This window comes from Argiope bruennichi, chromosome 7 (genome assembly GCF_947563725.1).
Source record: "Argiope bruennichi chromosome 7, qqArgBrue1.1, whole genome shotgun sequence".
In the NCBI taxonomy this organism is placed as follows: domain Eukaryota; kingdom Metazoa; phylum Arthropoda; class Arachnida; order Araneae; family Araneidae; genus Argiope; species Argiope bruennichi.
This window is the reverse complement of record NC_079157.1, coordinates 60,639,921-60,655,004: the sequence shown is the minus strand read 5'-3', so window position 1 is coordinate 60,655,004 and position 15,084 is coordinate 60,639,921. Positions and strand designations below refer to the sequence as shown.

The 15,084-nt window shown below is 28.7% G+C and overlaps 1 protein-coding gene across 1 annotated transcript; it reads left to right on the top strand.

Moving 5' to 3' along the window:
* Positions 1-3,352: 3,352 nt before the first annotated feature.
* LOC129974871 (clavesin-1-like) lies at positions 3,353-14,610 on the top strand. The gene is made up of 6 exons (XM_056087638.1): positions 3,353-3,545; positions 6,089-6,270; positions 7,891-8,136; positions 9,792-9,985; positions 12,393-12,503; positions 14,412-14,610. Exons 2-6 carry the CDS (start codon positions 6,108-6,110, stop codon positions 14,577-14,579), a joined length of 882 nt encoding a protein of 293 aa, XP_055943613.1. The 5' UTR covers positions 3,353-3,545; positions 6,089-6,107; the 3' UTR covers positions 14,580-14,610.
* Positions 14,611-15,084: the final 474 nt, after the last annotated feature.

Genomic DNA, 15,084 nt, shown 5'->3' with positions numbered 1-15,084 from the left:
TGAAAAACAAGAACGAAAGACGACTATTCTTTCCACAGGAATATTAAATTTAATAAATTTAAACTTCTATCAGTTTTCATTTCTAATCTTTTAATGTTAGAGCAAAAATTGCATTGCTTAATTTCTTTGAAATAAAATTAAACGAATTAATACAGCTTTAACCTTGGAAAATTATAAAAATTCTAATTATCAAATATTTCTAATTAAGTGATTAACTAATGAAAATACAGTACAACAGGAATAAACAGAAATTTTTAATTTAGAAATGGCTACATATTTTTTTATTTTATACTTTAATGAAAAATTAATCAACAAATATTAAAAGATTTTTATATGTATAATAATAATAATTATAATTTTGAAATTTTAATAATTTAAAAATATTTTCAATAAGGTAAATACTGTTTATAACTATACATGCCGAAATTATGTGACTATAATAAAAGTAGAATAAATTTCAAAACAAATTAAACAATCAGCTTCTTATGTATTCAAAAAAAAAAAAAAAAAAAAAATTAAGAAAAAGACAAAAAAATTTAGCGACATTTTTATTGATTGCATTGTGCAGCAATAAACTTCTCGAGGGAATTAAAAGGCATTAGGAAACACTTTATTACTATCGCACTGTAGGGACGTACTTGACTAGTGAAAACAATATAAAAATGAAAACATTTCCATTGGTCCTATATAAAATAGGGAATTATTTTTATTTGATCTTATTGCAAAATACTACAACAGCTTTCTCCGCTTAAATGTTTGAAATAATTCTAATATAATTTATGCGTTTCTGAGACGAAATCGATTATCATATGTTTAAGATTTTAGAAATGGCGAAACAAGTACTATGTTTCTAAAAAATAAATGAATCGGGCAATTACTTGGGATCCTTAAAGGCAAAAAGAAATTTCAATATAATTGCATTTTATTGTTCTTCTAGTACATTACCATATCATAATTTTTTTATCTCTTATATGATAACTGATTGGCATAATTTTACTGCTTTAAAAATAATAAAGTAATTGCAAATAAATTTGAATGTCACGTGAGAATAATTGTAGAAATTCAGCACCAAATGTAATTTCAAATTATCAGTTTCAATCATGTCCTGGTAACTAATTTCTAAAGCGTTAGAAATAAGCATTTATTTACGGATAGAAAAAGGATCTAAATAACATATATAATTATATTTTAACTTGTTTTGGACAATAAATTACTTCGTGAAAAAATTCCGAATTCAAAACATTTACTAACCCCTCGTATGAACTATCAAATTTAGTAAAATGTAATAGGCATATATAAACAAAACAAAAAAAATTACACTCGTTGATTATTTCAGACGATTTCAATTTCTATCTGAAAGAAGACTCGTAAGATGGTATTTTCTTGATACAGCTATTGATTGGTTTAAAATAAAAATATTCAAATCTTCGGCCAATTCTGATTCTAGGAACTTTTTCCGTTTAAAAAATTAGCTAGTGCATTTTTTCTGTACATGAATAAAAGGATCGGGTGACTATGAAAATATAGATCTCGTAATTTGTTGAGCAGTCTATTTACTGCAACGATTCCTACCGTCGTAACTGCTATTCACTTCATAATGCTACTAGCAGCCCACTCATAACGTTTTGTACATTCGCAAACACATATAGGATCTTCAACCAATGTGATGGAATGCAGTTCTTTATGGATAACGACAATCTGCTTTCCCCAGTCCAACGCAATTTATTCCATTACTACTTCCAAACAATTCCTTATGCAAGCAGATTCAACAGGACATCAAATTTTATGGCTTCAATGTTACAAATGAATGCCCACTTATTTGTATAGTTGATGCATTGATAATAGTATATTGCAATGTATCTTTTAATATGTTTTTTAATAAATCTTTCCGTGCATACCCAATCAACTCATAGGTAAAACTGGAGGTTTCGAATTTAGGAGTATGCTGAAGTGAAAGAGAAAAAAAAGTCCACTTACTGCCACCAGCAATACAAAATAACATAATGCTTTACATTGTATAAATCGTTTCTACTTTCTTGTATGCGAAATATAGGAGAATTATTGCAATCTTTAAAAAAATGAACTTAAAATTTTGACGAATCTCCACGCATCAGATATTTCCGAGTCAGAAAAGTACATTTTTGGTATTATGGGTATCTATTAGTCTGTATGTCAGTCTGTGAGCCCGCTAATTTAAAAACGTTTTCAACAATATGACCGAAATTTGGCATATGAGATAACGAACAATTTTGCAGATTTTTACCAAATTTTAAAAGAAATTTACCTCCAAGAAGTCTGTCTGTCTATGTCTTAGAGTATTACTAAATTCGATAACTACAAAATACAAAGAGTTAGCTAAAATAGAATTTAATACACAAATTTAACATTTAAATTGTATATATTTATCAAATTTTGGACCTATTCCTTCAACTCTTTGACCGTCTGTCGGTCTGTACTTTTGCATGCATATAAACGCAGCATCTCATAAACGCAATGAATTGAATCCATGAAATTCGGAACGTTATTTTGTGATTACAACTGTAGTTTCATGCCACTTGGTTTGGTTTAGTTATATTAACGTCCCGTTTGAAGAACACTAGGGCTATTTTAGGACGGACCTCGTAATTTTGAACCGCGGTCAGATGACGAGGACGATACCTGAGTTGGCACCCCCTTTCCAGACCACACCACACCAGCGGGAGGACGTTTAGTTTCATGCCACATTTTGGTGTCAGTCTGCCTGGAAGAAAGGGTGCAAAATACATATTCTCGCGATAGATTCAGTGAAAATGCCATATTGCCAAAACTCTATATTTTGTTACTGCGAGGTTTCGCCCTGTTTTCCCATGCAAGATATTCGCTGCCTTACATAAGGTCCCTAGTACTATATGCAGGCAGAAGGACAGGACTTTTATTGGAGAGTATATTCGTGAAGACAATTCCCTCTGGTTCCATTAAGAACAATATGTGTATTTTCAATGATTTGGAAACAAGTTAATTAGGCCATGGTTAGAGTGAACACCCTGCATATTGTACTAGAATATATAACTTCATAATTCTAATATAAATCAAATGTTGTAATTTAGATTTAGATTGTTATAACTTTTAGAGCCTCGTCATTAATTTTTTTAATCTTAGACAAAACCTTCCTGTATGGGTGTTAGGAAATGTATACTTTAAGCTCTGTCTGTGCTTTTTTCAAGGTTATCTTGGGAAATGCCTTTTTTTTTTAATGAAATCTCTTCTTGCATGGAGGAGGAAAACTTTTTCCAGAAATCTTTCGTGCTTATCCTTCATATACTAAACAAGCAGAAAACATATGTTGTCAAACAAGAAATTTCAACCCTGGGGCACTCGTTGGAACATTTTGCACCAGCAAATCTTGGAGCTACAACTTCCTTTACAATTCTGCTCTCTAGGTATCAGTTTCCTTTAGTTTGAATGCCTCACAAAAGGCTTTCTAATATCACCATTGTTTGAATTCGAAGAAGAACTTGACTTTATAAGCAAGAGTCCAATTACCTTCTCCTTCCCAAATTGTTTTGGTATGTATAACTTGAATATTCTTGTAAAAAGCTGAAATGAAAAATTCATTATTTCAATCGTCTGTTTTTCTTTCTTTACAATGAAGCAGTTAGTTTATTGTTGTTTGGGTAATAATTTAAAATTCAGCTAAGCTTTTCATTTGGTACTGAAATTTATTTAAAAGTAAAGAAATTAAAAAGATGATTTAAGATTTTCAAAAATTTCATTCAAAATGCTTCATTTTACCAACAGTTTTTGTTGGATTCCTTTTAGGGTGTATATACCATAAATATATATACCATATTCAATTTTGGTTCTTAAATATAAACCAACATTTTCTCTAAATTTATATGTATGTATATTGCGTTTCCGATGTTATTTTGTAACACGATAAATAGAATAATTTTGACTGGCATTCATTCAGTCAAAGATTTGTTGCAATGAAAATGAAAATCTCCGACAAATTCATAGTTGGGTTGTCCATCTCAGTAAAGAGAAAATATTTTCTTTGAAACTCTTAAATTATATTTTTTTAGCTGAAATTCTTAAATTTTTGATGGGGAAACGTTAGTAAAAGTAGGGGTATATTTGCCTAACAACTTTTGTTATGTTAAAAATGTTTTTGATACCCGCTATCCCACAGAAAATTCTGCCTATACTGCTTCGTTCATTAATGGAGGGGTTGTAGGCTATACCCCTCAAAATCTTAATTTCATAAGTCTAATCGTAGATAAAAATATCATATGATTTTATGCATATAAAAATATAATGTATACATTTGTTATTGTTAGTAGATCTGCAAGATAATTGTGGCCTCCAAGATGCCGTGGTAAAATCTTAGCTTCCAAGCCGAAGAAGTGTTAAGGGTTCTTAACTTTTCTCCATCGAAGCTAAGCCGAATATATTAATAATATATACGTACTTTATCTATATTATAAGGAATCTACATTCACTTATCAACAAAAATCTCAACGCTTTTGCATCAATCCGACTATGCTCTGGTGATCTAGTCAGATCCGGATAGCTTCAGGCTGCAAGTATCCACGGGCGGAACAATAATCCACTACAGATCAATCGTAAATGTAAGACCTGTGCAAATAAATAGTATAGACATAATGGGTCAAACATCCTCCTATTTCTCAGGTGTGGAAGTTTGGAATGTGGGTGCCAATTGAGGCATCATCCTCGTCATATGACCATGACTGAATCCCACAAGATTTGTTTTAAAAAACTGCTTGTGTTTCTTCCAAATAAGGTATTAAAATAACGAAATTAAACTCTGTGTAAACCAGATTTATTAAGTTTTTATAAAAAATAAAACCAAAATAAATCCGAATTTTGTTTGAAAAACGAACGCAAAATCATATGAAAAAAATCTGAAAGGCAAAAATACCAAAAAGAGTTTCTTCTTTCTTGTTTACATACTCTGTAAGAGTCGTTTTGCATTTAGTATCGTAGCATAGAGATAAAAATCGAGTATGCACTTTTTAACTCATTTCATTGACCTTTCGGAACAAATATAGCTTTCAAAACTTCGTAATTTCACTTATCTTGTTTGTTCAGTTTCCGCTTTATCGGTCTACATATACACACAGAAAGATAGACAGACCCTTTGAGATATTTACTACCAAATCTACTATCTTAATGAAACGGTAACATTTTTTAGCCTTTTGGACCTTTGTATTCATATACATAGTGGAGTATTTTTAATAAGGCAGATTAAGCAGCGGAGGGCCGCTAGTCTTAGAGGAGACTTCAAGAAGATTGATTGAAAAATTTTATTTCTCTAGATGCCAAATAAATAAATTTATAAAAAATATAAATTATATACTCATAATGAGCCATGTCTAGAGTCGCAAAATACCTAAAACCGCCAGTTATCATACATAAAAATAAATCGACCTATAGACAGTCATCTCTTTGATGAATACGATCTAGATTTCTGATACAAATATATTAAAGCGAAGAAATCATATATTGAAATTCCTCCATTTAGCTTAATCCGTGTTTGAGTTTTTGCATTCATATTCTATTTGTCAAACTTGTTATACGAATTTAAATTTTCATTATTTTAACTTCTTTGAAACATTGTATTCATAAATAGATATTGGTAAAAAAAATTATTTTTAGTCATAGGGAAAATAAAAAAAAATTATGAAAAGGTATTTTGATAATATACTTCAAATATGATTCTGTTTATACTTCAAATATGAGAAAGTAAAAATGTGAAATATTCTTCTTCTGTTATACGAATTTCAATTTTCATTTATTCTTATTTTTTTGAAATATTGTGTTTATAAGCAGACTTAGTAAAAAAATATTTTTAAATTAATGGAAATGAAAAAAAAGTCATCAAAATGTTTTTTTTATAATTACATTTATTATACTTCTAATATGAGAAATTAAAAATGTGAAAGAAATACTTTTAAAACAAATTAATGAGAAATGATGTGTGTATTTCTAATTGTATTATTATATTGATGGACAAATATGTATTTTTAATCTTTATAATTATGAAATAATTTATCTAAATAATAAATTTAATTCTTTCTTTTCATTTTAGAGCTATACGTTAAGAAAAAATGCTAGATAAAAAGAAAGAGATTCTACCTACAGAGAAAGAAATTCTGCCTTTTTATATGGGTTATTTGCCCGATAGATATCAACAAAAGTCTTTCACTGAATTGAACGATACACCCCAAAATAGAACAAACGGACTTCAACGAATTAAAGAATTAATGAAAGGTAGAATGTGTATATTTACCTATTTTGAAGAAGTTTCAATTATTCTTTTCATATTTCCAGTGTATTAAAAATTATCTCAGGTATTAGAATGAAAATTAATTATTTGTATTTTGCATTAAAAAATTAAAAATGACGTTAATTTTATAAAATTTAAATTCTAATAAATTCCATCTAATAAAATATAGAAAGAGAAAAACTTTATCGATATTATGAAAGAAGATAATAATAGTTTTTCTTGAAAATACTTGGTCATTTTAAATATTGTCAAAGGAAAGTAGACAGAATGGGAAGAAAATCAAGCTGTGTATCAATATGCCCAGTTAAATAGTCATAGATATGTTTACAACTAAAAATTAGTACATTCAATAGTATGTATTTTTTAAATTCAAAAATCAATATTATATAGTAAATATTTACTTAAATTCCTGGAGCCCTTTCAAGAACCATTAGACAAATGGAGTTATATATCAAATCATTCTATTTTATTTTATAGACATCTTCCAAGTAGCTTCTAATGCTTGCAAAATACTATTACATTATTATTTCCTAGAATATTTTTTAGAACCGTAAAAGGAGTAAAAATACAATATTATCAAATTTCATACTTTTCAACGAATCAGAAAAATAATGGTCAATATACTGGAAAGTGTCCATCACGCAAAACCGTTTTGACTTTTAAAAATCCGAAAGAGGATTAGAAAACAATTTCAAAAGTTTATTACTAAACAACGTTTCACAAAGTAATTACTAATTAACTATTACAGAGTATATCAATAACAAAATACTTATTGCTACTAATTAAGTGTACAATACTAACGAACACACATTACAAAGTACATTACGGCCAAAATACTCATTATAGAATAATTACTAGAAAGTACATAAAAGGATTTCTAGAAAGTACATTTCTAACAAAATATTTATTACAGAATAATTTGTTCTTATTACTAGTATTTATTTCAAATTAATATTCAATGAAAATTATTTTCTGGTAATATTCTTGTGGTTATTCATCTGAGTAGAAAGAAGAAATCGAAATATTATATGATATATTTTTATAATTTAGTTATTTTTCATACTAAAGATAGAGAATTATCCAAGATAAAATCAAGGTTATTTCTTTGCATAAAGAATTAAAAAAAATTTTTTTATTTGTACGACATTTAAAATATTAGTAAACTGCCCCCCCCCTCAAAAAAAATGTATAGTTAATTTCTACCAATTGATATATGTAATCCAAAATGGATTTTTCTTTGCAATTCTTATTCCTTATTCATTCTATTTGTTTTTTCATAAATATTATTAAGTTATTTTTACTTTCTCTCTATGCAAATGACGCCTTGTTACTCCAAACGATTTTGGTTGGATATAATGCCATTTCTCTTCGATTTTTTTTCCCTCTATTCGATCTGCTTGACTTGATGTAAATGGCGGAAAGCATAAAATTTCATAACTGTAAACATGACGTTTTTAATACATTTCAAGTATAGAAAATTTAAGGGGATATGCAAAAATTACGTAAACGTATGCGAAAGTGTCAATTGTCTTAAATTTAAGCATACAAACGATGCGCATTTTAATTAATTATAAGTATTTTTGTTTTGTTTTGTTTTTTTGCAGCTGAGAAGATTTTCGAAGATCAGGATTTTGATGATGAATACTTGGAGATGTTTCTCAGATGTCAAAGCTACAATGTGATGGATGCATTTGAAAGATTAAAGAATTGCTTGAGTTTGAAGAAATCTCATATGTTTATGTTCACACATCAGAAATACGAAAATATTGAGATATGCTTCACTAAGAGCATTGTCAGGTTTTTACCCTACAGATGTGCAGATGGTTGTGTAGTAATGCTTATAAATGTAGGTACGAAATTTTTGATAAAATATTTAGTTTGTTGTGTTCGTGCATCAACAAAAATAAAATGCAGACAAACGTACTATAAAACTAAATATTACATATAGATAATATTATCAAATTTACATCAACTTATTTTCATTCAACATTCTAGCATCGTTTTTAAACAACAAGTTCCAAAAGTATCACTGTTGCCAATCTGAATTTTACAACTATTTACAAAATAAAATTTATAATTATTAAAATAATCGTTAGCTACTTTTGAAAAAAAATATTTACGATTTATGCCGCAACAAGTTTTTGAAACTATTTTTTTAATTGTGAAATATTTGTTTCAAGCTCAAAAAATTGGTGAAAAATACTTATAATTCAAAGTAATTAAATATTTATAAAAATTTAATTTTAATTTCCTGCATTTTATAGTCGTTGTTTCTATGGTATTTCAATTTACAATATTCTACGCATCTTCATTCTATCTTAGTTTACAAGCGCTTAATTTAAGATATGACCTAAGTTATTCCATCAATGGTTTAATTTGATTTCGTAATTTATAATATTCTATGATACCATGATATTCTACGATTCTCAAATAATGCTGTAATTTCTGTCACTCTATAATCCGTGATATTCCGTGCCATATATTATACAATATCCTATTACAATTTATTATATGATACTCTATTACAGTCTAATTTATGTTGCCATATTTATGATATTTCGTTTCAAAATAATCTATGTTTATTCTATATTACTCCATAATTGTGTTATTTACATTGCATTTAAATTCCATGATTGCCTAATTTATAATATTTAATGTTAGTTTTACTTGTGAGGTTTTTTAAGAGTTTAAAAAATAATAATTGCCGTCTTTTCCATTTCTATGACAATCTATAAGGTGCAGCGACAAAATACGATAATTTTAAAACTTCGCCAGCGATAAAAATTTGCATAAAACAACGTAATACTGCTTTAAAATGTTGACGGCTGGGTCACCCATATTCGGGTGCACAATTTGATGCGAGTCGAACATGCCTATGTTTAGATTATATCTACTAGTTTTAACACGTTGTTCACTGTGTGAATCTCATGCGACTCACACGTACTATCAAATTAGATATTATCTTATCTACAACAATTTAGAGATAAGAAAAGAATTAAGCATCTTTATCCCGAATCACATTCATGTATCATGGCAGCGAAAGTGTTAAAATAGAAGCACAATGTTTACAATCTGTAGAATATTTAGAAATAGCATAAAATATATACATACATACATGAAGCGCATGCTTGCCTAAAATATCGTACCACTCGTCACTTGAGTTGATTATTTGAGTCACTTGACACCATGATTATAAGTTGCTGATTTCCCATTTGAAGGATGGGTCACGGAGTTCTTGAACTCAAAGTTTCTTATCTCCGGACATGACAGATGATATGGATATTGACACAGCCTTAAAATTACTTAGCAAATGGCTGTAAATAATTCAAAATTGTGAAGTCCGCCAACTTGTAGAATTAACATCGTTTTAAAAAGGAATCCAAACAATAAATCAAAGAATCATTGCTAACAAAATACCTTTTTCTTTCTTGCACTTTAAGATTTTGATCCTATATGTAGATATACATTATTTACATATTTTGCTACATATTCTATTTTTCTCAAGATAACTGGAATCCGGAAGAGTTCCCAGTAGTAGAAATCAAACGAATGGCCCCGATTATATTGATCCATGCTCTGCGAGATCCAATGACCCAAGTGAACGGATTCAAGGCAATAATTGATGCAAGCTGTAATCCGCTGAAGCATCTGAAGCACTGTACATTCCAGAATTTGTATCTTATGTTTCATGGATCGCAGGTAAATGAACTCATTTATCTAATGTAAAGTATTTTTAGTGCTATTTTGAACTGTGGTTTTGTTTATAATTTTATTCAGAACGTTGTTCAAACTGTTGTTAAGGTGTGAATATTGAAGACGCTGGTGATAAGTACATTCTTCGAAATTAGAAATGCGTATGATGACAAAGAATTAATTACACTTCATGTAGCTTATTCTTTTAAGCCAATAAATGTACTACTGAAGAAATTATAATTATATATTTCCTATATCTCTTTTCCTAATATTATTAATTTATATAATAATAAAACACTGAAAAAAAGCCCCCCCCCCTAAAAAAGTTCAATTTCCCTCAAACATTGAATCTAAAATTATGAAACTTTGAATTTCATAATTTTAAATCAATCAGGAAGTAACACCTCCTCTACAGATAAGTCCATTGGCAGATCTTCCTTGATGGGGTTGTTGAAATGTCTAAAATACCCTACCCCACCTCCAAGAATAGTTATATTCTGAGCTTCTTAATTCTATCAGATCTTTTAGCATAATAATGAATTTTTTCCTTTTAAATGCTGGTGTATCAAGAACAAATTTAATAAATTTTGTAATTAAAAATATTAGTACATTAAGATATAACGGGTTGCTAAATATGACAAATAGGTCAAGAGGCCTGTATAAAAAAATGTATAATAATTTTATCAATCCGTTTAATGCCTTAAATAATAGTTTAAAAACATTTACAGTAGTTATAGCAATTTTCCAACTAAAACTTATGCCTCAGTAGTTAAAACTTTAATCTAGGACAGTGGAAGCCTATCAGACCAGACTTATGAATTAAATATACATACATATATAAATATAATAATACATGCATAATATTAAATATACATACAATATACATAAAGACATAATTAAATATACAAATATTATAATAATTACAATTCTGGTTACATCTTTTCCTAATTATTACTAACTGACAAATAACTTTCACTTTATATAACTGATAGTAAAATTAGATATAAAATTCAAATTAAAAATAGAAGTTAAATTTTGTAGGCATGGAAAACTGAAGGTACAATTTCAGATTACATTTTTTGTGGAAAGGGATATGACACTTCATGAAAAAGTTTGACAAAATAAATTAGTTTGGAGAGAAAAAAATTCCTTCTCCTCAATTTTTTTTAATTAATCGCAATAACAATTATCATTAATAAAATTGTTTACTGTTTTTTTGTTAAAATCGGATGAGCAGAGTTGTAGAATCTTTCAGAACAGTATATAAATTGCAATTCTTAGCTTCGATCACTATGTTCATTAATGTAATTTCACTTTCCTTTCATTCGTGAAGTCCATCGTGGGTTGGTTCAAAAATGAACCTTAACAAAATTTGTTTTCTTCAAGTAAGTTAATAACTGAAGAAACACGTCTTTGGACTGTCTGGTCACATATACAGCAAATCCTAACAAAATAGGAATTGACTGTTTATATAATGTAAATTAAAGATAAAAAATATTTAAAAAAATCTGTTTATTAAAGCTTTAAAATATGTGTTTACAAAATTGTTTCGTCAATGGAATTAATAACTAATCAAACTTATTCTTAAGAAAACATTTTCTATTTTAAGAAGTATATCTGTTCAATTAATAAACGCTTATACTCGACAGAAGAAATTTTCGTAAAAACTTACAATGTGTTGTTGTTTTTGCTGTGTGACAAGTGAAATAAAAATAAGAAGAAAAAAGGGGAGAGAGGGGAATAATTAGATTGGGCATAAAGCATGAAGAACAGCCCTGGCCACATCTTCAGCTTTATCGGAATAAAGAATATTCATGGTGAAGTCAATGTCTATTTTGAAGAGGGCTGAAATAATAGAACGACAGCTAAAATTATGCCCCGGATCTAGTTGCACGTCTGAACAGTGTCTGCATTCTCCATAGAGTCTGGAACCATCAGGTATGATCCTCATGCCCCTCAAGTGCCCTATACTGAGTCTTGCAGTTGTGGTGGTGATTTAGATTTGTCAAGGAGAATTTCTTTCGGTTGGTACAGTGCCTCTGTCTTGCCACGGCATTAACATCCAGAGAAGTAGTAGATAGAGAGGTGGAATCCATTGCTCTGGCCTCCTTGCCAAGACTGTCGACCTACTTATTTCCTTCAATGCTCACGTCTGCTAGGATCCATTGCAAGGTGCACGATTTCTTCATTGCCACGATAGAGAACAGAAGAAAAACTTACAATGAACGTAGTAAATGAGAAGGTGCTGATAATATTGCGATTAATATAATAATCGTAATTGAGAATTAGAATCTAAACAGTTCCTGAAGAGGCTGTCATGTTTTTTACGGTTATATTTAATTTATAATGTTTTTTAAACTAGAATTGATGCGATTTTATGCATATCAATTAATTTTGTATTTTTTTTTTTCAGAATTGTTTACCTGGTATATTTCATGAATATCATTTAGTGAATCCATCCATTATATCCAGGTTTTGTTTATCGGTGTGGAAGCCGTTTTTTTCTGAAGAACTAAAGAAAAAAGTGAGTAACTGAAAAAAAATTTTTTTGATAATATCTATTAACGGATAGCTAAGTTTATTCCATTAGTAATATCTAATCATTTGCTAATCTCAATAAAAATATAACTAAGTTTCGTCGTAAAACTGCGATACGAGATTTTATGCTTTTAAATTTGAATCAATGCCATTATAGATAATAAAACAGTAAAACTGATTATCAATCATTTTGCTAAGTCAAAAGCATATTTGAAGAAAATATTTGCATGCATGGTAAATTACAATTCATGTCATTACTTTTAAAAATTTTTTATGCAAAATCTTACTTTTATTAATGTGAAATTGTTTTCGATCATGAAATATAAACAACAAAAAAACAAATAAAAAACAAACTTTTTAAAAATAGAAGGACGAAAAATAAGACGCCTGTTAATTAACATAGTAATCAGTAATTTATTTAATAAATGATGAAGAGAAATGAATGAGTAAAATTCCATAAACAAAATACTAGGAACTAAATAAACGAATATTGCAACTTGCATGACTTTAATATATGCGCTTGAATGATAAATTAATACTTGGAAGAATAAGTTACTTCCAGCATTTCTTCAAAAACTTTAAAAATAACCATAATTTTATGACATTTTTATTTAGAGCGTATTTTTAAAAAAATATTTTATACTGAATTAATTATTTCTTTTCAAATATTGCGAATACAAATTTGAATAGTAGTTTTTATAAATTTCCTTGTTAAAAATATCTAGTCTTGTCCTTTTTTAAGTGAAAATACGTGAAGTAATAAGTGAAGTTCATTAATTATTGTCGGGGTTTCCATGCCTCATAACCTTCGAATAAAAATATTACGCAAAAACCGATTACGTTATTACCGATTACCGAATTACAACTCAAAGAATTATGTATTCGTAAATTACAACTCAAAGAATTATGTATTCGTAAATTACAACTCAAAGAATTATTAATACGTAAATTGCAACTCAAACAATTATGTATTTGTAAAGTACAACTCAAAGAATCGCCTTCAGCTGAATGCCTACAAAGTGCAAATTGTGCAAGTTTTACACTTTAATATCATTAATAAAATTCTTTGAGTTGTAATTTACGAATACGTAATCGGTTTTTGCGTAATATTTTTTATTCGAAAGTTATGAGGTACGGAAACCCCGACAATAATTAATGAACACCCTGTATATTTGAAAATTTTTGGGGAATCTACGGAAAACGGGTGAAAACTATTTTTTTCAAACGACTGTATTTCTATAAGCCAAACAACTGATTTAAAGATCAGTTTTAATTATATCTAACTATTATTCATACAGTCGCAGTATTAATCATTTGATATCAAACAAGCAATCTTCATCAATTGGCAACTTCCTTCCTATTTATTAGCATGATTAACTCCAGAACAGTAGTTACATGGGCTTTTATTTCTTGGTAAATCTATCTAGTGACATATCAATGACGTAATCTCTTGGATCAATTCGTAAATTAACCGTTTCGTAAGTTAACCGTTAAACTACTAGTAGTTAAAAGAGAATGAAGCGTGGAGAATATAACTTCGTAAATGCGCAAGCATTTTACTTAAGATATATTTTATGGGTAAGTTTACAGTAAATATTCTTAATTTCTGCTAATGCTTATACATTTCTTCTGTTCTCACAAACATTCACAACCTAATTTGTAAATATTATCGATAATATAAATTTATAATCAGTAAGGAAATGCAAAAGTATACAAATGAAGGCGATTATAAAATAATATCTCGGAAAAAGGTAGCAAATTTCCGTATTCTTAATTAAAATGCATATCGAAATAAAATATTCGAGAATTCTTTTTAATCCATCATTCCAATGTTTCATAGATAATTACGAGTTATCTGCAAAATGGATCAAAATGTATATTTTCCTCCTTTCAGATCCACGTTCATTCGTCTCCTAAGGGACTCTTGGAATTTTTTCCTTCCCAAATGATACCAACTTGCTACGGAGGAGAACTTGAAGATTACGATATGACTCCTTGGCTGAGAGACGCAATGCAGCCAGAAATGTTGGATACATTGTGTGGAAAGGCAAAATGCTCCTGAATTGCTCAATTACATTTGCTTTATTATCTTATTCTCTGTCGTTTCTATGAATTTTTTTAAAGTTATTATTTTGAAGTCTTTCTTTTGTTAAACCCTTTGACTACCAATCGGACGTATACGTCCCACTAATCTTTTAAAATCACCTTAAATAGCTCTAAATAAAAGTAGTTATTTGTTGGGTAGAGGGTGTATTTGGATATTGTATCCTGGTCCCGGGGGTTTAAAAACATTTGAAAAAAACCCGGATAATTTCTCTAATACAGAAATTATTATCTTCATTTTCTACGCGATTGAAGAGCAAAGGATTTTAAAAAAATTGGTAGTCAAAGGGTTAAGAATTGGTTATCACAGTTTTTATCTCTTATGTACTAGTTTTGCAAAGCCTTGCTTTTATAAAAAAAGTTAAATGATTTTGATGGGGTAAGAATTAAAAAAAATAATTATAATCCATATATTTTGCAATACACTGATAAACTTACTGAAAACATAATTATATAGGCATATC